This window comes from Balaenoptera borealis, assembly GCF_965194805.1.
Source record: "Balaenoptera borealis genome assembly, chromosome: 2".
Taxonomy (NCBI): domain Eukaryota; kingdom Metazoa; phylum Chordata; class Mammalia; order Artiodactyla; family Balaenopteridae; genus Balaenoptera; species Balaenoptera borealis.
In genome coordinates, this window is record NC_138867.1 from 64,570,028 (window position 1) to 64,596,819 (window position 26,792).

General features: G+C 35.5%; 1 protein-coding gene across 3 annotated transcripts in view; it reads right to left on the reverse strand.

The window, feature by feature from the left end:
• The window catches only part of HOMER1 (homer scaffold protein 1), a 125,753-nt gene that overhangs the window by 69,633 nt on the left and 29,328 nt on the right, over positions 1-26,792 (reverse strand). For all 3 annotated transcript variants that reach the window (XM_082378363.1, XM_082378365.1, XM_082378364.1), the window contains exons 2-4: positions 11,546-11,702; positions 7,279-7,410; positions 3,593-3,685 (exon numbers count right to left, since the gene is read on the reverse strand). In XM_082378363.1, coding sequence (XP_082234489.1) covers positions 3,593-3,685; positions 7,279-7,410; positions 11,546-11,702 — 382 coding nt within the window. The remainder of the gene's footprint in view (positions 1-3,592; positions 3,686-7,278; positions 7,411-11,545; positions 11,703-26,792) is intronic.

Consider the following 26,792-nt stretch of genomic DNA (forward strand, 5'->3'; position numbering starts at 1 on the left):
TATGCTAAGCACTTTGTAATCCTTATTTAATTCTCACAATAACTTTGTAAGAAAATATTGTCCTTATTCCCATTTTATGGACTAAAGAAATACTATCATGCCTAAGTTCAGAAAACTAACAAGGGTTAGAGCCCAGATCAAAGCCAAGCTCTAGAGTCTACATTACTGCCATTATTGTATGACTGTGTCAACATGACATTGCCATTATCATACTTATTCCACCCAACAATCCTGTAAGGTAAGTAATGTAATACTCATGCTGCAGATGTATAAACAGACTTCGGTTAAGCAATTTTTCCAATATCACATAGTGGCAGAAAAAGAATTTATGTCTAAGTTTGTTTGACTTGAAAATACATACGCCTAACTGGTCTGTTATACCACCTCGAATAAAAGCAAAAGCTATGACCAACTCAGTGTCTACTATTATCAATTATCCCATTTAATCTCTCTATCCCCTTTGCTGAATTCCTGAGTAATATTCTAGTCTTCAGGCAGAGCATTAATTTAGTAGATTGGGTTAAACCAGTGAGACTCAAGCTGTGCTTTCTAGCTGAATAGAATCAGAGTGGCCAGAGGTCATACAATTCAAGTCAAAACAGAAATAGTAATGACCTCTGTAAGGGACTGTCATAAAAAAAAAAGAAAGGAGAGGAAAGAGAAATGAAAATACCATTTTCCCCCTATTTCTCTGGCTCTGTAAATTAACAATCAGACTTCAAATATTTTAAAAATATAAATTAAGGTCAGCATATTTTGGCCCTCAAATCCTAATGAACTTAAGACATTTCTTTATTCCTTATATTTCACAGCACTTTCCAAATACAAACATCTTTGATATATTCTTTTGATAGAAAGTAAAGGCTTAAAGACATTCCTTCCACCAAAGAGAAGCAGGTATCTTAGCAGCAACTTGTAACACTTTATGACCAATTAAACAAAAACAAGTTATGATTAGAGAAGCAGGAACTAAGTACAATGGCAAAGTGTAAACCATTACAATTTTATTGGAGTTTTTTCAGTATTCTCTTATTGAATGTGTTATAGCATCCTCCTGTGACACTAGAATCATTCACCCGAGGAACTGGAGCTCCCAACGTGTACTGGTACTAAATTTTAAATAGGCTTTTATGCTTAAAAGCATCACTACATTATCACAGCACTTAGGGAAGATAGATTCAAGGGAAGTTTCAAAATGATCATTCTTGTTATTCCAGGTCACTGCAAGTACAGAGGAGGTATCATGGAGCTTTGGCTTCAATCCAGAGTACACCTTTAGTTTATGAGGAAGTATGTACTTTAAGCATACTCAACAGAACTCTTCTTTCCTCTGAAAACACTCAAAACTATTTATACCAGTAGGGTTTACCAAATAGAGTTGGGTGCCAGGGGTGGGGAGGAAGGTGAAGAGCAAAATATTTTCTAAAATGTTCCAATCATTTGGCTAGTCACAAAATTCCAAGGCAATTACCATTTACTTACTTAAGAAAGTTTTATGTAAATCAGCTACTACTGACATACTCCACAGAAACATTTGTAACATCCAATCCTTCCTTTTATAAAATCTCTTAAGTACACTTCAAAAACAAACAATTACTCTAGAGAAGAACCCAGAACAAAGCTGAACCTTACTCTTAAGATGACAATTGAAATAAAGATTAACTTTAGAAAAGTCTATTATTAAAAAGCTGAAAATTATTGGCTTTCTATGAGTCATATTATTACATTAAAACCTTTGTGAGGGCTTCCCTGGTGGTGCAGTGGTTGAGAATCTGCCTGCCAATGCAGGGCACACGGGTTCGAGCCCTGGTCTGGGAAGATCCCACATGCCGCGGAGCAACTGGGCCCGTGAGGCACAACTACTGAGCCTGCGCGTCTGGAGTCTGTGCCCCGCAACGGGAGGGGCGGCGATAGTGAGAGGCCCGCGCACCGCGATGAAGAGTGGCCCCCGCTTGCCACAACTAGAGAAAGCCCTCGCACAGAAACGAAGACCCAACACAGCCAAAAATAAATAAATAAATAAATAAAGTAGCTATTAATTAAAAAAAAAAAAAAACCTTTGTGAAAGTACTGAAATGTAACTGTTTAATGAATTTTATTTGGAGATGTAATTAATTTCCAACTGAAGAAAGACTACAATGGACAAGTAATAGGTATTAACTCATTTGTTAAAGGAAAAAGGGATGCTTTTTCTTTTTTTTTCTTTTTATTTATTTAATTTTTATTGGAGTATAGTTGCTTTACAATATTGTGTTAGTTTCTACTGTACAGCAAGATGAATCAGCTACATGTATACATATATCCCCTCTTTTTTGCATTTCCTTCTCATTTAGGTCACCAAAGAGCACTGAGTAGAGTTTCCTGTGCTATACAGTAGGTTCTCATTAGTCATCTATTTTATACATAGTATCAATTCCAATCTCAAAAAGGGATACTTTAAAACCTACAACCTTTGGGTCTCAGTGCTCAGATGTAAAATGTCCCAACTGTCAGATTTAAACACACCTTAAAATCAGGTAGAACAAACTATATTGTTTATATATTTCTATTTTCTGTATATTATGATGTTTTTGGGGTTTTCTTTTTTTAAAAAAATATTTTATTTATTTATTTATTTGGTTGCGCTGGGTCTTAGTTGCGGCAGGCGGGCTCCTTAGTTGCAGCTCGCCAGCTCCTCGGTTGTGGCATGCAAACCTTAGTTGTGGCATGTGGGATCTAGTTCCCTGACCAGGGATCGAACCCGGGACCCCTGCATTGGGAGCGCGGAGTCTTAACCACTGTGCCACCAGGGAAGTCCCTATTGTGATGTTTTGACATCTTAAAAAACCTTTCTGGCAAGCCAATTCTTAGAGATAGCAGGGGGCTAAGGTGGGAGCATGGCTTTGATATGCAAATTAACCACTCCAGGCCATACCTCCTCTATCTGGCCCCTCCATCCCAGGAGACAATATTCCTCTGCCTTAATCATCCAAGGGGCCCAGTACCAGGCAACTAGGAACTAACTCTATAGTTTACGGCCCACTGAAATCATTCAGACTAGCCAGTCCTAAACTGTCCACTCTACCCTACCATTACCAACAGAAACCCCAATACAGGCTCCAGCCTTAGTGTTCCCCTGTACTCTTGCTTTCTGCCCTCTGACCACCCTGAGGCATCCCTGATGTCCCCCCAGAGGTGTGTCGTGCCTCCTGTTTCTAGGACCTGTGAGGACAATAAACTTTTGTTTTCCCAAGCCTCTCCTATGTCTTCTCTAGCGGGGCTGCACCCAACTGACCATCACAGAACACAGAATACAAACAACAGGGCAATCTATGTTTTTTATATACAATTGTTTTTAAGTTGTATGCACATTAAAAAAACTAAGTTTTAATTACTAAACAGATTTTTCCCCGAGATTCTTGTACACATTGGTATATAGGAAAAAAAACCCTTTCTCCACTAGTACGGATTAACTGAAGGGTGCATTTCTGTGTCTACTTTGGAATCCAATCACCTTAATTTTGCCATTATTTTCCTAAACTTATCTCTGGCATAAAGGATACCATCTAAAATGAACAAGGCTTATAAGTAAGAATAGAAATTAGATACCCACCTGTGAAGGTGTACTGGTAAGTTCCATCTTTTCTTGTGATTTCTCCTTGGCTAGTCGAGCAGCTTCTTTAAATTCCTGAAACTTTTCTGCAAACTGAACGCAGAAAGACTATATACATTAATCAAATACAAATAGGTCTTAATGCCCACTTTTATCTTAGTTTTCTTCCATTTTACGGAATAACTGACTCTTACACAGCAACTTAGCCCTCAAATCAATTACAGGCATAATATGAAAATGACAGGAAAATAAACCTAATATCAAACATTTGCGCACTATAAAGTACTCTGACAAATCTCATTAAAAAAAATCATGATACAACTAAGTTAAAATTTGGTGTCAGCTAACTTAGTTTTGTCTCTCCTTGGTTGTTCAGATATACCTTACTAAGACCGAGGTGGGGGTACAGGTTGGGAGTGGAATCAGTAAAGATGGGTATACTATGTTTGTTTCTCATGGAGAAAGCTAAATCGCTTAAGTGTCCACTCCTAATCATCTCTGTATCTGGAGCATGTTTTTAACTTTTACTAGAATATAAACTCTTGTATTATGTAAGGCATTTTATTTGCAGCAGTACAAACAGCAACGTTTACTACTATCACTAACTGACATTACTAAAACTTCATTTCCAAAGATTCCTAAACAGCTAATGCACAGCAGCAGAAAGGAAAAGCAGGACCCCACAAAGGTCTTTAAGATTGGCAACAATTAAAAAAAATTACTTTATATGAAATGCTAACTCTTAGGAACCCATGGTGATCAAATAAATGTCATGGCCACAAACAGTATCTACTTAGGAACTGGAAGTGGAAACTAGTCTGCCACTGTTCTCGGAGAGAATAACGTAAGGCTACAAAATAACCAAATTTTAAAAATCTAAAATCTTTGTGCAACTCAAAACATCTGTTATAGCTAGCAATAAAAATACGAAATTATAGGTCCCTCTTCGAACCCCATAAGCCAACCCCGATTTCACTGCCGTCTTGGGAAGGAAAGCTTTGTAAGGAAAGTCTCATGATACTCTGACCTGCCAATAGGGAGATGGAGGAGGGTCAAAATAAAAGTTGTCATTATTACAACTTTCCTTCTTAAACCTTGTTACCCCCACCTACAACTTGTAGATCAGGAAACTGAATCTGTATTATTATACTTATCTAATTAAAGAGAATATCTCATTACTGTAAAAAAAAAAAAAAGTCTGAATATAGAGCTAAAAAGGTCTCATTCACATTGTTGGAACTGAAATAAAAGCAAAACCATAATTAATTTCTCTTTATGTAATTTGAAATAATACACAAAGTTTTTCTTACACTAATTTGGCATTCCAAAGTAGTTAATGTTTAAAAGTCTTCTCAACTTCATAAAGACCCATGCTGTTGCTAATTTTTATAGGTTTAGGTTTCCATGATAACAAAATACAACTTGTAAGCACTCTAACAATCCAAGCATAGTTGGAATTTTCCTCATACATCAACCTTAGGAGACCACAAATTTCTTTCAATGCTGCTGCTCTCTCATATTTTGAGAGTACCTTGTCTAGAATTGCCTTCAGAGCCTTCTCCAAACTCTTACAATGTTTCATTTCATGTATGATTTTAGTGAAAAAACAAGCCAGAATATTTACATGCTTGCTTCATTCATGTAAAAGATTATGTACTCCTTTGGGTCCCTTATAGTTTACAAAGCACCAACATTAATCTTCAAGGTAGCTTGGAAAATAAGTCATGATTTTGTGATCTTTGGACCAAAACATTCTGAAGAGACTGATCATAAGCTCTTGGAGCCAAGTCTAGTGAATAAACAAACTAGAGTTTGGCTCCAGGAGCTACTGACTTGTTTCCTAATGGTTAATTCACCCTCACAATACAATACTAGAATTCGCTACCAGTCAGTTTGGTCAAAAGCATATGTTAACTTTAAAGAGGAAAAATAAAATTCTTTAACTATAAAAGCTATTCTCAGAAAAAAAGATCAGATAAGAGGAGACAATATGATTGACAGAATTGAATAAACTATTTCTTTGCCACATTAGCTGTCTGCCCAGTAACTTGAAAGATGTAGTACAAAAACAACAACAACTTAATATAGTCAAAATTACTTAGGCTCAAAAATCATTTCATGCAGGTCTGAGAAATTAATCCACAATTTAGTTCCTTTGTTGTCAAGAAATTCAGCAAGTGTAATATAATTATAGTTTTAATGTTTTTGCTATGGGCTTTAATAGACAATTTCAAAAGAAAATTTCCAAAAAGGTTCTGAGTAACGGCAAAACTATTAGAATAAATGTGTAATTTCCTAAGGGGATTGTTTATGGAGGGGCAATGCTTAATTCAATGCCTGTGTCCCTGCTATGTTGAAATACTTTAAGTCTAAAACTTATAACTTTACCACAGTTCAAGAAATGTATTTAGAGAATATAATGGGTGTAAGAGAAATGAAATCAGGCAACACTTGTTTGTTTTAATCATCTTACAGAGAATGACTTATAATCATCAAGACAAAAGTTAAAATAGTCATAAAATTGAGCTTTCAACTCTAATTTATATCAAAAAGATAACAAAAGCACTTGAAAACAACAGTGTTAAGGAAAGTTTACAACTAAAACAAAAGGAAAGAAAGATTATTTTAACTATTGAACTATCTAATTATAACTTCAAGTCAATAAATATTCACAAAAGTGTAAGAGTTTTTAAAAGAAGTAATTTTTAAGAATCTCAATGATTTCTATAACGAACAGCTTAGGTTTAACTTAAGTATTAACGGTGTATATCTAACAAGAGCCTGATTATCCTGCACTTGAGCAATTTCAACTCTCAAGCCATCAGATCCTATGTATACCAAATCATACATAAAATATGGTTAAAATGTAGGGTTATTCTTTTAACTGAATGCTTCAAACAGAGAAGTTTTAAGCATAACTCTTTGGGTCTGGTGAGCATCAAATGTGAAGGGTGAAAGTGAGTAATCCTCATCTCCTTGATCATCTTGTTATCCTGAGATTGTTTCCTTTTCCTTATAAACTCTTTCTTTGTGACATCCACAAGAACTCAAGATGCTGCTGGTATGAACACTGCATGGCTTTTGTTTATACGCAGGAAAACTGTTTTATTTCCAGTATTTAGCCTGGTGATGCTCTGTATTTTATCAGCCGTTCTAGCCACAGTAATTTACTTGGTCAGTTCCGAGAACTCCTCATGGTGTCTCTTAGATCTTACTCTGTGTTGCATCAGAGAGATCAGAGTAATTCTCACCCAGCCAAAGCACCACTTTCCTAAACAGTAACTTATGTGTGCCTGCTATTATGTCTGAAATATCACTATCAGCTTGAGTTTTCACCATTCAGAAGCGTTTGGTGTCTACCTATCTTACAGACCATCAACCAAGGGTGCTAACTCCCGAGCAAAGTCCATTCTGAAGTGATAATTCCCACAGTTTATTTCCTATCATACCTAGTTAACCACAAAAACCCTCCTCCATCAATGGTGACTGTTTTTAATGTATACAATGTTTCCAGCTGACAGTGGGATCCACTGATCTCTCACTTCTTGCTCTGCTGTCGCTACAGCCGTTCTGAAAATATCAAAGAAATTTCTCCTACATTTTATACTCTCCATTTTCTATTATATTATTTAAGACGTCTGACTTGAAGATGTAGATTTCCACTCAGATCTTATGATTTAACTTACTTTCGAAAGATGATGCTCAGAGGAGAACCCCAGTCCATAAACAGTGTTTGCCCTGCTATCAGCCCACTGGCCAAACTTCTGAGATGTTTTAGTAAATGTCATGTTTGGGGTGATGGTGCTGTTAATTATTGCCTGAAAAATAAAACAAGTATGAGTAACCAGCCCAAAATTCGCAAATAGGCATTTAAGCACAGGACTATTCAGTTACATAAAAACTCAGGACTCCTATTGTGCCACAATGTTAAATATATAAAGAGAGTTAGAGAAACAGTTTTTAACATTTGAAGTGACAGTGTGGCAATATGGTAATAATAGAACTATAAATATAATGGCACTCTCTCATAAATTTTAATACTTTACAAGCAAAATAAGTTTTCCTGTGATGCAAAAACTTTTAAAGAGTTTTTAATGTGGTCAGTGTCTTCTCTTTGAACATTTAGGATCAATATCTATGAATTTTGGATGATATTCACCAGTAGCAAGTAGGTTTTAATAGTTGTTTATTTAAAAGTAAGGTCCCCCTCTCCAAAGAATCTTTCAAAAATGAAGGCAGCAATAGAACAAATTTTCTATTTGATCACTATTTTCTAAAATCCATCAACAAGAATTTTCTTAAAGCCAACTTACCTGAAATATACTGTGATACAGAAAAGACTTTCAATCCTTTAGTAAGTTTTCCTTTACTCAAGAGAAAAACAAACCCTTAAATATATACTTTGCTTCTTTACATATAAAGTGGTATAAAATCATGGTAATGAGAATCACTATCACTTCTGTTTATAACAGAGTTTCTTAGAAAACTAGTCTTTTAGTACTTTATTAAATATTAACTTTGCTGATCACTTTAATAAACTTCAACTACTCTTTAACACATTAATTTCAGTTCATTCATGCCCTCTGCCAGTACTGTTAAGGTGTAGAATCAGTTTTAGTTAAGTAGTCTAATGACTCTGTAACTGAGATTGAGATTACAAAGTGATCCCAGTAATAATAAAAATAGATACGTTATCAAATCCATAAGCAGTTATTTGGTGAACTATTAAATGTGGAATAAGGATCAAGCATTCCAGAACAAAACTAAATCTGTACACCACATGAACAACAGTATAAACAGTAAATATTTATGAGCTATGCAGGTATTGATGAAGTTATAATGGATGCATGACATTTGTCCTACTAAAGTAGACAGTAAGAGAGTGGTGGCTTGCCTTCTCTCACAGACAGTAGACATGTTACCTGTGGTTACATGAGAACCCTTATCCTCTATAAGCATTTTCACCTCCGACAAAATTAATACACTAATATACTGCCTTACCCTTTGGTTCAAAAGCTGTTTTTCCTGGCATGTCATTTTAGATTCTGTAAAACGTAGTTAACAACTGCTCTAACATGCAGGGTTGTCATCAAATGAAAGATTGAGTGGGAAAAAATATACTAACGAATGGTAAGGACTCGTTTGGATGTGCAACTTTTCGCATGTGCAAGTACCTACTAAATGCCAAGCACAACTCTAGGAACTTGAGATACAACAGTGAGAAGCAATGTAATTGTGGATTACATTCTAGAGCAAGAAGAGTCAGTCATTGAACAAGTAAACAAGTAGCTGACCAATGAAATTTCAGAGAGTGGTTAAGTTCTGTGAAGACCATAGACCAGGATGGGATCAAGACTGAGAGGCAGGAAGGCAAGGGCTGGCCAGCACTACTTTAGATTTGGTGGTCCTTGAGTGTTCCCTGAGGAGGGTACATGTACATGTGAGCTGGGATCTGAGTGTTTCCAAGGAGAGATGGGCATCTTACAGCTGACCCTAATAACTCTCACATAGTGAGGCGACCACAGGCTTTATAAGGCATGTAAGAGCTGTGACTCACGAGCTGCTGGTCACTGACCTTCTGGTTTGGCTATTTCAGACTAACTTCTTTCTGCTTTTATGTTTAAGAGTTCCATTTTAATCCCCATTCTGAACCTTTCCTTGCCAACCATATGACTTGTTTGGGGATTCTTTAATCAGTGAATAAAACTTTAAAATAATAGATGATTCTGCACTTAAAATTATTTATTAGAATTCTTAAAATAGAATGCTACTATAAATCCATTTTTTAAAATTTTTAGTTCTTTAAAATAAATATGTCTCTCAATCCCATAGTTCTTGTCTTTTCAAGGAAAAGAAGTAGAAATGCTGTGTCATTACCAACCATATAGTGCCCTGATCCTGGCCCTTGGCCATACTGATGTCTCTGCAGCAGGATTAGAAAACCTTCAAGCAAACTTGACATGCACAGAAAAGGCCTTAAGTGAGAACAAATGGACGTTTTCTAATTAGGGGCACCTAAGGTTTTCCCAACTCATCATGTTGTGCAGAAATAGAAGTGAGGGTGGGGAGAAGAAACTCACCCACTTAGCTGCATCAAATTAACCACTACTGCTTACCAAAAAACTACTCCTGCAGGAAACTGCAATAGTTAATAGCATCAGTTTAGAAAAGTAACTAGAAAATGGAAAATGTGATAGAAAATATAACTCCAGTACAAAGAGTAGATTTTATTAAAAGAAATAAAAAAACTTTTTCACAAGAGTTATATAAGAGCCTAATAATTACAAGCTACAAAGTATTCAAAAATGGAAATGACAGAAGCAATAGTTCATACTGCTTCAGGAGAAAAACACATGAGGATTATTTAATCACAATGGACTTGGGCCTACTTCACTTTTATATATCATTTAACTGCCCTCTCTAATAAAACCACATCTTATCCATGGTTTGGGCCAAGAGAGAAATACAAATTACAGAGAACTGAAGGTTCAAGTCAGGGAAAAGAAATAAATTAACACTCTAGGGTCTGAGATTATAATAATTAATATCTGTTAATTTCACTAAACAGTTACAAAATGTGGCAAAATGATTCTTCATTAAATAAAACTTCAGAGAAATTAACTATTGCTATTTCCCAAGTCCTATAAATCCTGAGTAAAAATGAAAAGAGGATCAATTATTCAAATAAATACATGTTAGTCACTTATATACAAGACAAAGTGCAAACAGCCCCTGGAGTCCTATAATCCAGTTAAGGAGATAAGGAATGAGCACATACAAAAAACAGACTGAAAGTTCAACATTAAATTAAATTACCTTTTATTCCCCCAAACCACTAGGCAATACATAATTAAAAGCTGAATAATATTAATAATAACAATAGCAGTAAGTGTTTGTATAGTGATTACTATACACACTTTAAGTGCTTTTGCCTAAATTAATTTATTTAATCTTCACAATAATCCCACGGTGTAATGATGTAGTTATTTACATTAGTCCTTTTTTATAGATGAGAAAACTGAGACATGAAGACATTAAATATCTTGCTCTAGGTCACATGGCTACTAAGTATTAAAGTAAAAATTCAAACCAGATGGTCCAGCTTCAGAGTCTGTGGTCTTAACTCTACACTGAACTGTGAAAATTTCCTAGGAATTATCTACATGTATTATTGAAAATTCATTGAGGAAAAAATGGAACTTCCCCCCTATTGAGGGGTATACTCCATCAGGCACTGAGGTAACCAAGTGCTTTGTAGATACTAACTCAATCCTTACAACTACTACTGAGGTGAGAACAGTGAAGCTCAGAGAAGTAAACAGTAAATAAATAATTTGCCCCAAATTGAAAACTTCGTAGATGGTAGAATTGAGATAGAAACCCAGGCAATCCATGCTCGTAAACATTTTACTATCTGCCTCTCCTAACAAATAAAAACAGGTCTTGTCCATACGCTTCTCTTCTGAATAATGGATGTCAGCTTTATTATTGAATATTGAACTTAATATTGAAAGACTTCCTATGATTTAGGGATTTTGAACTGCCTACTAGACTATAGAAGCATATCTGAAAAGAAGTCTAGTTCCTCACTAGATTACATGCTCCAAGAGTAGAAACTGTGTCCATTCTGTTGAAAACTATATTCCTAGCACCTAACACAGTGCCTGACACAACAGATATGCAATGAATATTTATCAAATAAACTGACTTCAAATTTGTAGAATATTTTGGCATGTAACTCAATACATATATATAAGGTGGTTAATCCACGTAATTTAGGGGATGAAAAAGTTGCTACCCTAAAAATGATCAATTTTGTTTTTTAAAAGGTAAGTTTTTAAAGCTCAAAAGGAAATATTTTATTTTAATGAAGAAAAAAATCTTCTGAATGAAACTGAAGTGTATACTATATAAAGCAAAACAGCAAGGTTATTTAATGTAAATGTAACTTACCTTTGAGCCATCTAAACTGATTATCCTATACACGTTTCTTGTGCTGTCATAGAAATAAGACACAGTAACTGCGTGCTTGCTGGTGGGTACCCAGTTCTTCTTTGTGTTTGGGTCGATCTGGAAGACATGAGCTCGAGTGCTGAAGATGGGTTGTTCCCTGTGGGGGAGAAAACAAAATGACAGGATGAAAGCAGCCACTTTTATTCCACTGGACAATAGAACATGAAAACTGTATGATTCCACTTACCCAAAAATTCCCACATCCTTGAAAATAAGAGAAACTTTCTTTTAAATTTGAATACTCAGTATTATAAGCTTCTTTAAAACAATTACAGTCAATCCTTATTATTTGAAGATTCTGTATCTGTGATTTTGCCTACTCAATAAAATGCATTTGTAACCCCAAAATCCATACTTGAGGTACTTCCTTGGTCTTTTCCAGTGACCTGACATGCACCTTTCCACCTGAGGTTGATCAAGGCAGCACTCTGCTGTCCTGTTTCAGCTCTCATACTATAAACTAGTGTCCTTTTTGCAATCTGTTTAGCACCATGAAGTCTGCATTTTTGTTCTTTTTGTTGGTGCTTTCACTGTTTCAAATGGCCCCCAAGCACAGTGCTGAGTGCTGTCTGTTCCTAGATGTAAGCAGACGGTGATGTGCCTCATGGATAAAAAATGTTATATAAGTTTTGTTCAGGCATGAGTTACAGTGCTTTCGGCCATGAGTTCAATGGTAATGAATCAACAATATATATTAAATAGGGTGTCTTTAGACAGAAACATACATCAAACCAGGTCATTATTGATTGGCTAATGAAAATGTTGTGACCAGAGGCTCACAGGAATCTAACCCTGTGTTTCCCTCCGGACAATGGTTCAATACTCATTAATTCAGTGTTTGTGGTGCCTTTATAGAACAAAACCACTGCAAATAATTAGAACTGACGATATGCTGTTAAAATACAAGTATCTTATATGTGACTCTCACTAAGTTAAAAGTTTTTACCCATTTAAAACTACATTATTCTGGTAACAGGTAAAGAATTTACTGGGAAAGTTTACTTTCAATATAATCTCTATACTGAAAAATATATGGAAAAAAAAGTAGCCCATCATCACAGTATCTTTTACTTAGATCAAGTAAGGCCTTAAAGATAAATAGAGGTTTTTAAAATTATAATTTCAAGAACCAAAACTTATCAAAAATATATATTCAAAATATGATCATTACAGATTTCTTTTACAGTCTGAAAAAACAAGCATGAGATGATCTGTATGTGATAGAAGCATTATAAGGCAAAATTTTCCAAGTTCTCAGTAAGAATTCTCTTGTAAAGAGCATTTACCAAAAATTTTTTTGGAGTCCAAATGTTTCTTTCATTTACATAACACTTTTCTTTCCTAAAGCAGCTTAAGGTCCTAAAGAGACTTTTAACTGGTATTATATATATAATGTTAAAATTAAGTAAGTTTAAATTTTTTAATTTTAAAGAATTAAAATTTTTTCCAATTTTAAATTTAAAGAAGGGAAAAGAGAGTATGGGAAAGAGTGAGATTAGAAAACAGGCAAGGCAAATCTTGGTCTTTGGCAAAATGATTCTTTGGATTAATAATAATGGGCTGGGTGTCACATATGTCTCCTATGATTTACTTTTAGCCCTTAGAGAGCTATTAGGAAAGGGAGGTACCTTCCCTGTATGTAACTGGGCTCTTTGAAAGGAAGTGAGCGATACATTTTATGCCCCTCCCTGAAAAATGAAGCAGAAAGTCATCACTTCCGGCTTAACTGCCATTATACATGGGTTCATTCAGCAAATAATTATTAATAATCTGGCAAGGCGCTATGCCAGGATGCAGAATTCTTCCAAATTAGGAGTAGGCCCTATTCATTCCCTTTCCCCATCCTCAATGCTTGACTTTCATAGTAAGGCTGGTGCTACATTTGGGTTATCGTCCAAAAGCTCTGCAACCTCTGCTTTTCTTTTTTTCACCTTTTAATTAAAGTTCAGTGACTGCAGCTAGTTCCAATTCACAGGGAAATTCATTCACACAAAATTCTATGTTTTAAGACACATAAGGAAGGGAAGTGGGCCATTCTTGTCTCTATTGACTTGATAATATTTTTTTCATTTGACAGGGGATAAATTTCTAGATAGTGTAGGCTGATAATTATAAGAATGTGTTCTAATAAATGTATTTTCCAAAAAAGTAAAACTGTTAAGACAATGATATTGCTTTTGCAAGCCTTATATGACCAATCATCAAATCCTTATTCAATGGAAATGCGATGTTTTGAGTCCAATAAATACTTTCCACACCATATTAATTCACACAGTGTAATTAATCTGCACAATTATTCCACACAATTTAATTCCATTCTGAATAAAAACCTTTAGGGTAAACTAGCTATTTTACAAGCAAATAACGTCTGACATCAACTAAACACGCTGTTTTCTTGAATCCTTTTCTGAATAGCTGATTTCTTAAAGAAAGTTATAGTTCATTCAAAGAAAAAAAAAGTTGTAGTTCAAGATCTCCGTGGCTAAAGGCCTAGCCATCAACATCTGGATGATAAAGACTAGTGAAATAATTTTACAGCTGATACACAGGGAAGAGAATTCCTAGAAGTAACGAGGATGTTACTACGTCTGTCAGGGCATACAAGCAGATGATTCATCCTTTTACGGAATATCTACTACATGGTAAAAACAGAGAGAGATGGTCTTTGCCCTTGAAAAGTTCAATCTGGTGAGGGAAGAGAGATATGTTAAACAAAGTGCTCTTCACCATGACAGAGCCTCTGAAAATAAGTGGGTAAAGGCTACTGTGGAGAAACTGATGCCTAAGGAGAGTCTGAAACCATGGCACAGTGGTTAGAGGGCATAGTACTTACGCATGTGTAGCAAGAACCTCAGTGAGTATGTGTGCCTTTGAAGAATGAGGCTAGAGATAGAGAGAGAAGCCAGTTCATGAGGGTACCCGCTGGAAACTACTGAGAGATGTAAATAGGAACAGCTTTGCATTTTAGAAAGATAAATTTAGTAGCACTGAAAAGGGTGGGTTGAAGGGAAACAACATTGTACATAGGAACACTAGTCAGAACCTTACAAAGGATCCCAAGTATTAAAAAAATAAAAAGAATAGGAGGTTAGGGAGTGGAATGAAGACATGAGGAGGGGTTAAAGGTAAATTTAGAAAGTAGAATCAATAAGATAAAGTAACAGTTTGGACGTAGGGCAGTGGTTTATCAAACAGGGGTGAGTTGTCTCCCAGGGGACATTTCACAATGTCTGGAGACATTTTCGGTGGTCACAACGGAGGGAGATTGCTACTGGCTTCTAGTGGGAAGAAGCCAGGGGTGTTGCTAAACATCTACAATGCACAGGACAGCCTCCTACAACAAAAAACTATCCAGCCAAAAATGTCAACAGTGTCAAGGTTAACAAATCGTGATGTAGGAGGTGAAGGAGGAATCCGAGTCTCCTGGGCTTCTGGTCTGGGTGACTGAAAAGAAGACAGTGCCACTAGGCAGTATGGTAAACAGAAAATAAAGTCTGGAACAGGGGGGATGGTGAGGGAAAGGATGAGCTCAGTTTTGACCAAGTTCTGATGCCTACAGGGTTTGCATGTAAAACTGTCAGGAAGGGAACTTAAAATGTTAGTTTGGAGCTCAGTAGAGAAAACTAGGCTGGAGTGAAAAGTTCTGGGAATCATCAAGAGAACTTATCACTAGTCTGTTTAAGGTACATTTCAACACTAAGCGTGTGGATAAATTTCATTTTAGAGAAAAGCTGTAGAAGCAGAAGTAGAGAAGCTATACCTGAAATCTTAAAGCACTTATCTCTTAAAGGATCTGAAAAGCATTTGACATTGATTATCCCAAGTGTTCAAGTGCTAATACTTTTTCAAATAAACTGGATGGCACTTATAAATAAAGGTTAGACACACTACTTCCTTTATAACAATTCACACAAAAATAACTGCATCAAATACCAGCATTTTCCAAAGTATGTTCTATGGAACAAAAGTCCTAGAATTGAGTGTTCCATACTTAAATAAGTTCGGCAAACACTTACGTGTTCCACTCTGAAACATTTATAATGCACGTTAATATATTAAAGTTTCTGAGAAGTCCTGCAGTAAAGAAATCCATTTAACCCTGAATAACCCAGCATGCAGCAAAGTGATCTGATCCTAGAATTCTTTTTCACGTAACACAGTAACATCTCATAGGACTTACATTTATAACCACAATATGAGAATCAAAAGATAAATTTTGAGGTAAACACATCTCACTGAAAGCCAATCTGTATATTCTACCATCTTTATTGACATTACTGTTACTAGAATATATACATATATATGGCATAATATAAAATTGAGGCCTTAGTCATGACTACAGTATTATTTCTTAAACAGATATAACAACACAAAGTAATTCTCCTAAGAAATTAAACATTAATCTAAAAATCAATTTTGAAAGCAAATAGATTTTTGCATGAAATGCTTTTAACTAGCTTAGAGAAACAAAACTAAACACAGAACACACAGAGAGAGACACACACACATTTTAATCCTAGAGAATCATCTACTTTCTAATTTCTTACATCAATAGTCAAGACAGGATTTCCCTGGTGGCGCAGTGGTTAAGAATCCGCCTGCCAGCGCAGGGAACACGGGTTCGAGCCCTGGTCCGGGAAGATTCCACATGCCATGGAGCAACTAAGCCCATGCGCCACAACTACCGAGCCTGTGCTCTACAGCCCATGAGCCACAACTACTGAGCCCACGTGCCACAACTACTGAAGCCTGCACACCTAGAGCCCGTGCTCCTCAACAAGAGAAGCCACCACAATGAGAAGCCCGCACACCACAACGAAGAGTAGCCCCCGCTCACCACAACTAGAGAAAGCCCGCATGCAGCAACGAAGACTCAGTGCAACCAAAAAGAAAGAAAGAAAGAAAAATTAAGAAAAAAAAAAAGTCAAGGCAATGAGTAGTTCAAATGACCTTACTGTTAGAAGAGGTTACTGAAGTATTTTCCAGAAGGTTCATAAAATAATTCTAGGAAGTTGGTATAAGAAGAATTCTGAAGGTCTTAATTGTGGGCTAAAACTGTAAAAGTATTGATAATACATACATAGCAAAGCGGATATGAAGAAAGTTATGGTTTCAAACAATTGCCAGACTTTCCACTTAATTTTCCAAAAGAAAGTAGCCTGGCAGAGGTTAAAGGTATAAGGTAGATGATACCTTCCACTAAGAGTTTGACATTGCTACAGACACTGCTCGCTGACTATCCGCCAACTATTCCTCCTGGCTCCTTCCTAACACACCTCAGATGTTCTCTATCCTCCTCCACATGACTGTGAGCTTCACTAAGATCATCAATGCAATCCCATTCTCCTTGCCAGAAGTCTGTTTAGGAATGGACCTCTGAAGCAGTTCTGGCTAATGAGATAATCAGGGAAGGTTTGCTGGAAGCTTCTGGGTACACTCACAAAAAGATACACACATAAGAAGGGACGTTCTCTTAAATAACATTGTTTGCAGTGACACTCGGACCTGAAGAGTCATCTTAGGACCTTGAGGGCAGCTAACCTGAGAACAAAGCCAACATTGTGAACAAGAGCAGATGGAAAAACCAGGAATCTGTTTCCTTGATTATGTCATTGAATCGATGACTCAGCCTCTAGGCTTTTTATGTGATAAAACAAGTTTCCTAGTTGTTCCAAGCAGTTGTCATTTAAAAAATTACACAAATAATAATTGAGGAAAGAAGTTTACATATAATAAATTCTGCAATAACGTGCTCCCCAATAAAATGTGATTGGTGGTCTTCCAGTTCCTCTGGCTAGCTAGCACACACTGGTCATTCATTAACTTTGTAACACAGATCCACATACAATTAGATTTTTAGGGCCCCATTTAATACTGTAGAGGTAATCAATGGAAAAATTTATAAGACTAACTGATTGAGATGGGTGGAAGAAACATGGAAATCATAAAAGTTCATTATCAATTGACTTTCTGCTATAAGGATTTAATATCCAAGTCTTTTAATCAAGAAACAGCAGTATAACAGCGTATTAGAGATATGCAGACAACTACCAAGAAAAATAAAAATGGGAATTTGTAAAAGCAGTTGCCTGGGGGGATGGGGCTAGATGAAGGACAAGATGAGATAGGAAACTTAGTACTTGTCTTTACAAACCTTTAAGTACTATTTAACTTTTAAAACTTGTCCTAGTACTAAAAGATTTTCTTAAGTGGCACAGTGTAGGAAGCTACACTTACATCACAGTTAATGCTGAGAAAAGAATGCTTTAGGGGCCACTTTTGAAGACTGCCAAAGAACCACAGAATAAGTGACAATTTTTAATAGCTTGGAACTCAACTAACTTAACAGGACATCATCTGAAAGCATTCTTATTATTCATAAAGAGGAATAAAGGGAAAGTAAGACAGGAGCAGAAATTCCAAATGTGTCCAACTATGGCTCTGGAAGTGCTGAAGGTACGTCCACTTCCCTCCTTCATTAGAAGTAAATACACCGGAAGTAAGACAAAAAACATTCCACCTTTAGCTTGGTTTTTGGAGTTTGAAGTGGGAAGAGAAGTGGGACAATATGTGTTAAGGCCAAAAGGACACGGGCAAGGATAAGACAAGGAGTGGATGGACACTAATGACCATTTAACCTCAAATGCAATGCCTGAAGAATTTAGTCTCAGTGCCATTATGAGCTGGCACAGCATGTCTTCAGACAAGCTGGAGCTCAAGCACTGGAATGTCCTCAAAAGAACTGTCCTGTACTAGTTAATAATATAAAGTGTAATTCCACTGGATTATCAGGTAATTGGTTTACTTCCCCTATCCCACCACCCAGCTCTACTCTCCCAGCACACGCCTGTAAGAAAAATCTTACCGACTAAAACAGCTGTTTTGATGCGGCTCAAAGATTATGACTGCATATTATCAGCTATGTATTTCTATTACCATGTTATGTGTTTAACAGGTGATTACTTATCCATTTTGAATTTTCTTTAAAACAAACAAACAACACATGCTTCCTCTGAGGCAAGCAAAGCTTATCCGACTAATGGCTACCCCACACATAGTTGTACCACAAGAGCGCCATCTAGTGATGAACCAAAAACATAGCAGGTGTTTGTTTAAACTTCCAAGTTACTATACAGCAAATACAAAATTGTAAAGGATATTGCTATAACATAGGTATACAGACTTAAAATGTGACACCAACAACTACAAAACGTCCTTTCTGGAAGAATTCTTAAAAAGTGTATGATCTAAATTCCTTGGTCTTTGAACTGGTTAATTACACATTCAAACGAAAGATTTTTTAAGAAAATCATTGTATCATAACAACTGCGCATCAGAAATATCTTCATGACATCAGGTATTTGACTTAATTAGCATATCTGAAGAAAATATAATCAAATAAATTAAAATTTTCCATCTGGAGTTTAAGATTACTAAATTATAAAACTGTACTTCAACAGTAACAACATTGTTTATACTCCTTATATACAGCCTTCATTTTAAGTTTTCTTTTTTTTTTCTCAGTCTCAGTCCTTTCATTAAGGCACAGCACTAGTTATTAAAAGGGATTACAGTACTCATTTACCTTGGGCACTTTAATCAGTAGCTACATTTAAAAGATCAAAGGAATATGTTCAAATTCATAGGAAAGAGCAAGTAAACCCACTCAATGTATATATTTAAGCAACATCTTTAATACTCAAAGGACCTGGCTTGCTAGGTCCTTTGAGTATTGACTCCCAAGTGATATCATCTCTGCCCCACTCCCCCTTTTAAAACCCTATTTATTTCAGATAAAATACTTGGTGTTTTAAAATATACGAGGAGGTATTCCTGGTAACTCAGTTACATTTAAAATTAGTACTGTACTTTCAACATTCTTCTTTTCCCAGTTGATTTCCACTAAATAAAGCTATATTCTGAGAACTCACAGTATACACTAGGGAAATCTAAGGAAAATAGCCTCTTGTTAATGAGAATTTAATCTTGTTAATATATATGGCACATTCCTAAAAATCCAAAATAAGTAATTTTCTAGTAGACATCCAATTCCTAAAAACTTTTTAAGTGAATTAAATGTTAAAAGATTATTTAAGTTCTAATACCAACAATACTTCAAGGAACAATAATACTCTTAGGTACTCTTTTCCTTTACACTTAACTACAAACTAGCCAAGTGAATATGCAATCCATATTCTATCTGAACAAGCAAATACTCTAAAAAATAAACCTATGATTGAAGAGAAATATCCAAAGGTATTTTGGCAAAATATTAACATTTGCTACATTTGAATAGTGGTTGCACAGATGTTACATTATTCCCTGTATTATTCTGAATATTTTTAATTGCTCAAAACAAACAAAAAAACCGCACACCATTTCTCTAGAATTCTTATTAACACCGAGAAATCTGACTAAATCAGCCACATTTTATTTTACGCACATATAGATCTTTTTTTTTAAACTGCTGTGCAAAAGTTGGCACTATGATCAGAACTGCACTATCCAATACGGTGACTACTGAGCATCTGAAATGTGGCTCGGGCAGTTGAGAAAGTGAGTTAGTTTATTTGATACTCAAGTAAGTCAGTTACTGAAATACTTTTAAGCATGTATGGAACAACTTCGATATGTGAATCTACTGTTTCAAATGTAAATTTTATGAAATTTAAATTCAGATCAAGTATTTTTGATAAAAATTTTAGCATCCAAACTGAGAGGTGCTCTAAGTGCACAATACACAGTGGATAGCATGAAAAAAGAATGTAAAATCTGAATCTCTTTACATATGTTAAAAATATTATGGATATACAGTTGACACTTGAACATGGATTTGAACTGTGCAGGTCTACTTACACACGGATTTTTTCCAATAAATATATTAGAAAATTTTTTGCAGATTACACAACAGTTTGAAAAAACTCGCAGACAAACCACATAGCCTAGGAAAATTGAAAAAGTTAGGTATGTCATGAATGCATAAAATATATGTAGATACTGGTCTATCCTCACATAGGTATAAGGTGAGTAATATTTAATATAAAATTAATAATGAGTTAGTTTTCTTACTGTTTTTTAACTTTGCTTTCAAAGAATTACATTATTGTACAGTATGCCCCTCTCTCTGATAAGTGGAGAAACTGCGTATCAGCCTATCATCACAGGTAAGCAGTTTTAAAAAAAGTAACAGCGGTCTGGTGGTTAAAACTCCATGCTTCCAATGCAGGGGGTGCGGGTTCGATCCCTGGTCGGGGAATTAAGATCCCACATGCCACTCGGCGTGGCCAAAAAAAAACCAAAAAGTAACAATGTTTCTAATACTATATTATGAATATGACTGTAATACTGTATGCCATAAAAATTTTATAATAATTCATTCATTAGTGTATAGGCAAGGCTACTGTGAAGCAATTGTATTGATTATTAACACGGCTACCATAAAGCCATCACATTGTTGCCTCTTCGTTATCAATGCATGAATTGTTACACCTGTAAATAAAAATGAATTTCTTTTTCACATTATCTTATCACTTTTGATGTCTAGTGTTAGCAATATATATAACATCTACACTGTTTTGTATCATATAAGACAATATCAATGTACGTACTGACAGGTGATTCATCTTGTAAGCAGATGATATATACTTAATGATATTGATAAATACAATACTGTAAATGTATTTTCACTTCCTGATGATTTTCTTAATGACATTTTATTTTATCTAGCTTATTGTATCATAAGAATACACTATATAATACATATAGCATATAAAATATGTGTTAACCAACTATTAATGTTACTGGTAACAGTACTGGTCAATAATAGGCTATCAGTAGTTAAATTTTTGGGGAGTCAGAAGTTATAAGCAGATTTTTGATTGCGTGGGAGGTTGGTGCCCCTAACCCCAGCACTGTTCAAGGGTCAACTGTATTGTCAACATATATTAAAATTTATTTTACCTTTTAAAAACTGTAAAAGTACATTTAAAATTACATATATTACTCATACTGTATTTCAAGTGGAAAATACTGGACAATTTTTGTAGCCACTTCCTTACTGACAGACATATAGGTTGTTCCAATTTTTGCACTATTACAAACAATGCCCCTGTATGTTCACTTGTGTACACATGCAAGAGAGATACTAGAAGCTGAATTTCTGGTCACGAGGTATGCACCATAGCATATTTCTGAATTACTTCTCACAACACATGTACCAGTTTATACTTTAATAGTCTAATATTATTTCCTCACAACACTTGGTAAGGTCCAAGTAATGTTTGCCAACTTGATGGGCATGAAATGGTATTTCACCATTGCTGAATTTGCACATCCCTGATTACTAGTGAGGCTGAGGAGGTCTTCATATATTTCTGGGCCATTTGAGCCCCAAAGATTTCTACCCTTATCCCTAAGGTTGTTTAAAATTCTATTTTAGCTGCAGAGAGTGAAAAGACCGGAATCCAAAGTCATCACTCAAACTATATGCATGGAAACATCTCATATATACAATTCTAACCACATGTTAGAATTAAGGTGAACTAAATTAAGGTGAACACCCACTAACATAGAGAAAGGCAGAGTTGCTTATTTTTCTAAATCTGATGACATTTAATGTTTAAAAATCAATATAGTATAGATATAGCATATATATTCTGCTACTTTTCAAAGGTAAATTTCAGTTCTTTGGTATAAAGTTTAGTTTTCATATTTTTGTACCAAATTGTTTCTGACATGCCTCAAAATTTTCTCCTTTGTGGAGGGGCGAGTAGGAGAATGGTAAATGTGTATTAGTCAAACTTTTAACTTAGAGTCATCAAAAAATTTTTCTGTCTTAGCATCAAAAAATAATTTTAACAAATAAAACATATTTAATGTTAAACTAGAAGTCAAAAGTAACAACACAGTTCTCTTCTCAAAGACGTTAAACTCCTGGATGCTTTCCAAATAGTAAATGCCACCAGTCCATTCCCACTCTGTTTCTCTCTGCAATTCTCACTCCAACAGCCCTCAAGCTTGGAAGTGATTCTCACTTTCATCTGATCAAGTTTTCTCTAGTCAAAGCTAATAATTAGATCTATCTCCTTTCTGAGTGGTCCTCAAGTAGTTTAGCTACAAGTCCTACCAATGAACAGCATCTGGTATTTTATGCATGGTCGCCACACATTCCCAGTATCTCAGGATTACCTAGCTTTCATACTATTTTATTTTTCCATTGAAAAAGGCTGTATTAAATATAACTAAATGTGATTTATGTTTTCCATTTTTGTCGGTTTTTCAGGTAACAAAAATTATAGGCAAAACTAGCAGATGCTGTGTCCCAATTTGGGGTTTTGCAAATACAATCAATCCCTGTAATGATGTGGTGTTTTGCTCAAATGCATTAGATCTATCACAGAACAACTGTGTTAACAATTCAGTCATTATGGTACCACAAAAGCCCAAACAAACAAATTTTCTGACTGCAAAGTTATTTAACATTTTTCACTGACCAAAAATTTGATTCAACAGTACGGTAAGCTAGATTTGGTTGTTTGTTTGTTTCCTCTTTAGCTTTCCTGAAAATGAATTTAGTAGAGGTAAAGGGAGGCTGACTTCTGAGCTACCTGGAAGAGATAATCACTAAAGATAAAAGAGCACCTGACAAGATATAGTACTCCAGAGCTTATGAGAGTGTTTTTCAAACACTGGGTCACAACCCAGAGGGTTATAATTAATTTAATGGGCATTTTAAGAAATGAATGAGAATGTAAAACATCAGAGTGTATCACACTTGGTAAGGGTATATGTATCATTTCATGAAACTTTTGGCTACATATTTATATATGCTTGTCACAAAGCAGGATGTCTTTTTTTTTTTTTCTACTGTGGATCATGGTCAAAAAGTTTAAAAACCTGGAGATAAAAAATGCTTTTATTTAATGTTCATGAAAACTCTGTGAAGCAGGTATACAACACCCATTTCATAGTACAAAAGCATAGGTCCTAAGTGACTTATCCAAAGTCACACAGCTAGAAAATGATATAATAAGCATATTTTTTTAAAAATGCAAATGGAAATGAAATTCAACCTCACTAGGAATCAAAGAACTGCAAATTAAAACCACGAGTTATCATTTTTTCACCTGTCTAAACAGGAAACTTTTTTTTTTTTAATGAAAAAATTCAATGTTAGAGTTTAAGGAAATCTGACACTTTCAGAAACACCTAGTGGGAGTATAAATTAGTAAAGGCTTTCCAAAAACACTTTGACAATGCATATCAAAAGCTTTAAATTTCTGTGTATATCCTTTGACATAGCAATTCCATTCTAGGAACTTACCTTAAGGAAATTATATATATATATGCAGAGATTTAGCTATAGGGATGTATCACCACACTGTTTATGATAAGCAAAGATTGTAAATTAAAACATCTAATGACGTAAGATCAAATAAATCATGGTAGATCCACATAACGGAATCCTATGTAGCCATTAAAAAACAAAGTTCCAGAATATTCAGTGACATAAGGTGTCCAATATAGTAAGTGAAAAGAGTTTATGTAAAACTGTTAACACAGCATAATTCAATTTTTGTTTAAAAATTTATCTACAGTTGAATCCTGAACAACGTGAGGGTTAGGGGCACCGATTCTCTGAGCAGTCAAAAACCCGAGTACAACTTTACAGCCAGCTCTCTGTATCCTTGGATTCAACCAACCTTAGATCGTGCAGTATCGTGATATGTATCTAGCGAAAAAAATCCAAGCATAAGTGGACCCTCGCAGCGCAAACCCGTGTTGTTCAAGGGTCAACTGTATATTCAGAGAAAAAAATCCATGGAAGATATACTTATATTCTGCCCTTGCCCTGCCTTGCCTTTTCCCAACACAGAAACCAGAGTGATCTTTCTAAAAACTGAAGCTAGTATTAAAATACTCCAGGAAAAAAAAAAAGGGGGCGAGAGGTTAGGATAAACCAAGTAAGGCAAAATGAGGCTGCTACTGAAGTGGGTGGGAAAATGGTGGTATAGGAGACTGTATTTTCTACTTTTTTGTATGTCTAAAACATTTCCTAATATAGAGTTTTAAAGTAATAAAACCTAAATCAGGTGGAGCATTGCTCAAAACCCTCCAATGGCTTCCCATCTCACTCCTAGTAAAAGCCAAAGTCCTTAAAATGGTCTAAAGACCTGCCATCAGTGTTTCTCAACCCTGGCTGCATTACAAACGCCTGGCCCCAAGCCCTAGAATCACTGGTCTGGTGGGCAGTCCCGCTTCCAAGGTGATTCTCAGGTGGAATCACCTCTCAGGAGGAAAAACCACTACAGGATATGACCCGTGCTCCCTCTCCAACCTGTCCGTAGCTTACTGTTTTGTTTTGTTTTAATTTTTATTGGAGTATAGTTGACTTACAACGTTGTGTTAGTTTCAATTGTAGAGCAAAGTAAATCAGTTATACTTATACATACATTCACTCTTTTTCTTAGATTCTTTTCCCATAGAGGCCATTACAAAGTATTGAGTAGAGTTCCCTGTGCTATACAGCAGGTTCTTATTAGTTATCTATTTTATACATAGTAGTATGTATATGTCAGTCCCAATCTCCTAATTTATCCCTCCTCCCCCTTACCCGCTGGCAACCATAAGTTTGTTTTCTACATCAGTGACTCTACTTCTGTTTTGTACGTAAGTTCATTTGTACCCTCTTTTTTAGATTCCACATATAAGTGATATCATATGATATTTGTCTTTCTCTGTCTGACTTACTTCACTCCGTATGACAATCTCCAGGTCCATCCATGTTGCTGCAAATGGCATTATTTTGTTCTTTTTTATGGTTGAGTAATATTCGAAAAGATACATGCACCCCAGTGTTCACTGCAGCACTATTTACAATAGCCAGGACATGGAATCAACCTAAGTGCCCATCAATAGAGGAATGGATAAAGAAGATGTGGCACATATATACAATGGAATATTACTCAGCCATAAAAAAGAACAAAATAATGCCATTTGCTTACTGTTTTTTGCCCAGCCACAGTGGCCCTCCTTGTTTCTCAAACAATGCCAAGAACCCCTTACCTCAGGGCCTTTGCCTGAAGCACTCTTTCCCCTCAGATCTGTCTAGAATCTTCCTTTGCCTCCTTCAGGTGTTTGCTCAAATGTTACTTTCACAGTGAGGCCTTCCTGGTTGCTCTATATAAAAACTGTAGCCCCTTCCTCTCCTCTCCCAGGACTTCCTATCTCCCTTCTTTTACTGTTCCCCACTGCACTTATCACCATCTGACATACAACGTATTTTCTTATTTATTATCCCTCTCCCCCAGCTAAAGTGTTATCTCCTCAAGGGCAAGGATTTTGCCATTTTTAATCAGGGCTGTGTTCCCAGCAACTCAAACACCTGGCACATATTAAGCACCCAGAAAATACTTAATAAATAAATGAATAAATGATTATATACCAAGACGTTTAGAGTTCTTGGTGGTGGGATTACAAATGACTTATTTTTTCTTATCTCAACTTTTCAATATGTGAACATCTACTATATTTATAAGAAAAAAAATTTAAGCAAACAATTTTAATGCAATGTATTTCCTTGTTTTAAAAAAACACAATTAGTGGAACGTTATCTCGGTGATTACACAAATAAATAGCTATGTAAACATCCATTGAGCTTTAGATTTGTGCACTTTACTGAATATATGCCTTAAATTTTTTAAAAAGTGAATGACAGTTAAAAATATTACAGCCTGAGTGATAATGGATTCATCTGGCAAACAGAGATTTGGAGACACTCTTGCCTGTGGGATACTTCCTACAAATCATCCACAAATCTCCACTGACGCAAGTTTTTTCATCAACTAGGTCTCCTCAGAATTCTCTTTATGGTGTGCAACAATACCTAGAGTTATCCTATACAACAGTAATCTAAAACTACTTGTGTGCCTTTAATTGTGAACCAGCAAGCTTGTCCTATGAAATCCTGTAAAGTATCAACTCTAAGAAAGCCAATCATCTAAATCTGGAGAAAGTTCCCTAACTGGTTCTGCAGCTAACACAGCATAGAAGATGATGATGGATTAACTAACATTAAGTACAAATATTAGCTGAACCAATTGATAAATAGAAAAGTATCAATTCTACTAAAGGCTTTGTGTTTGGCAGACATTCCACACTATCTAAGTGGATAATAACAGAACTCGGA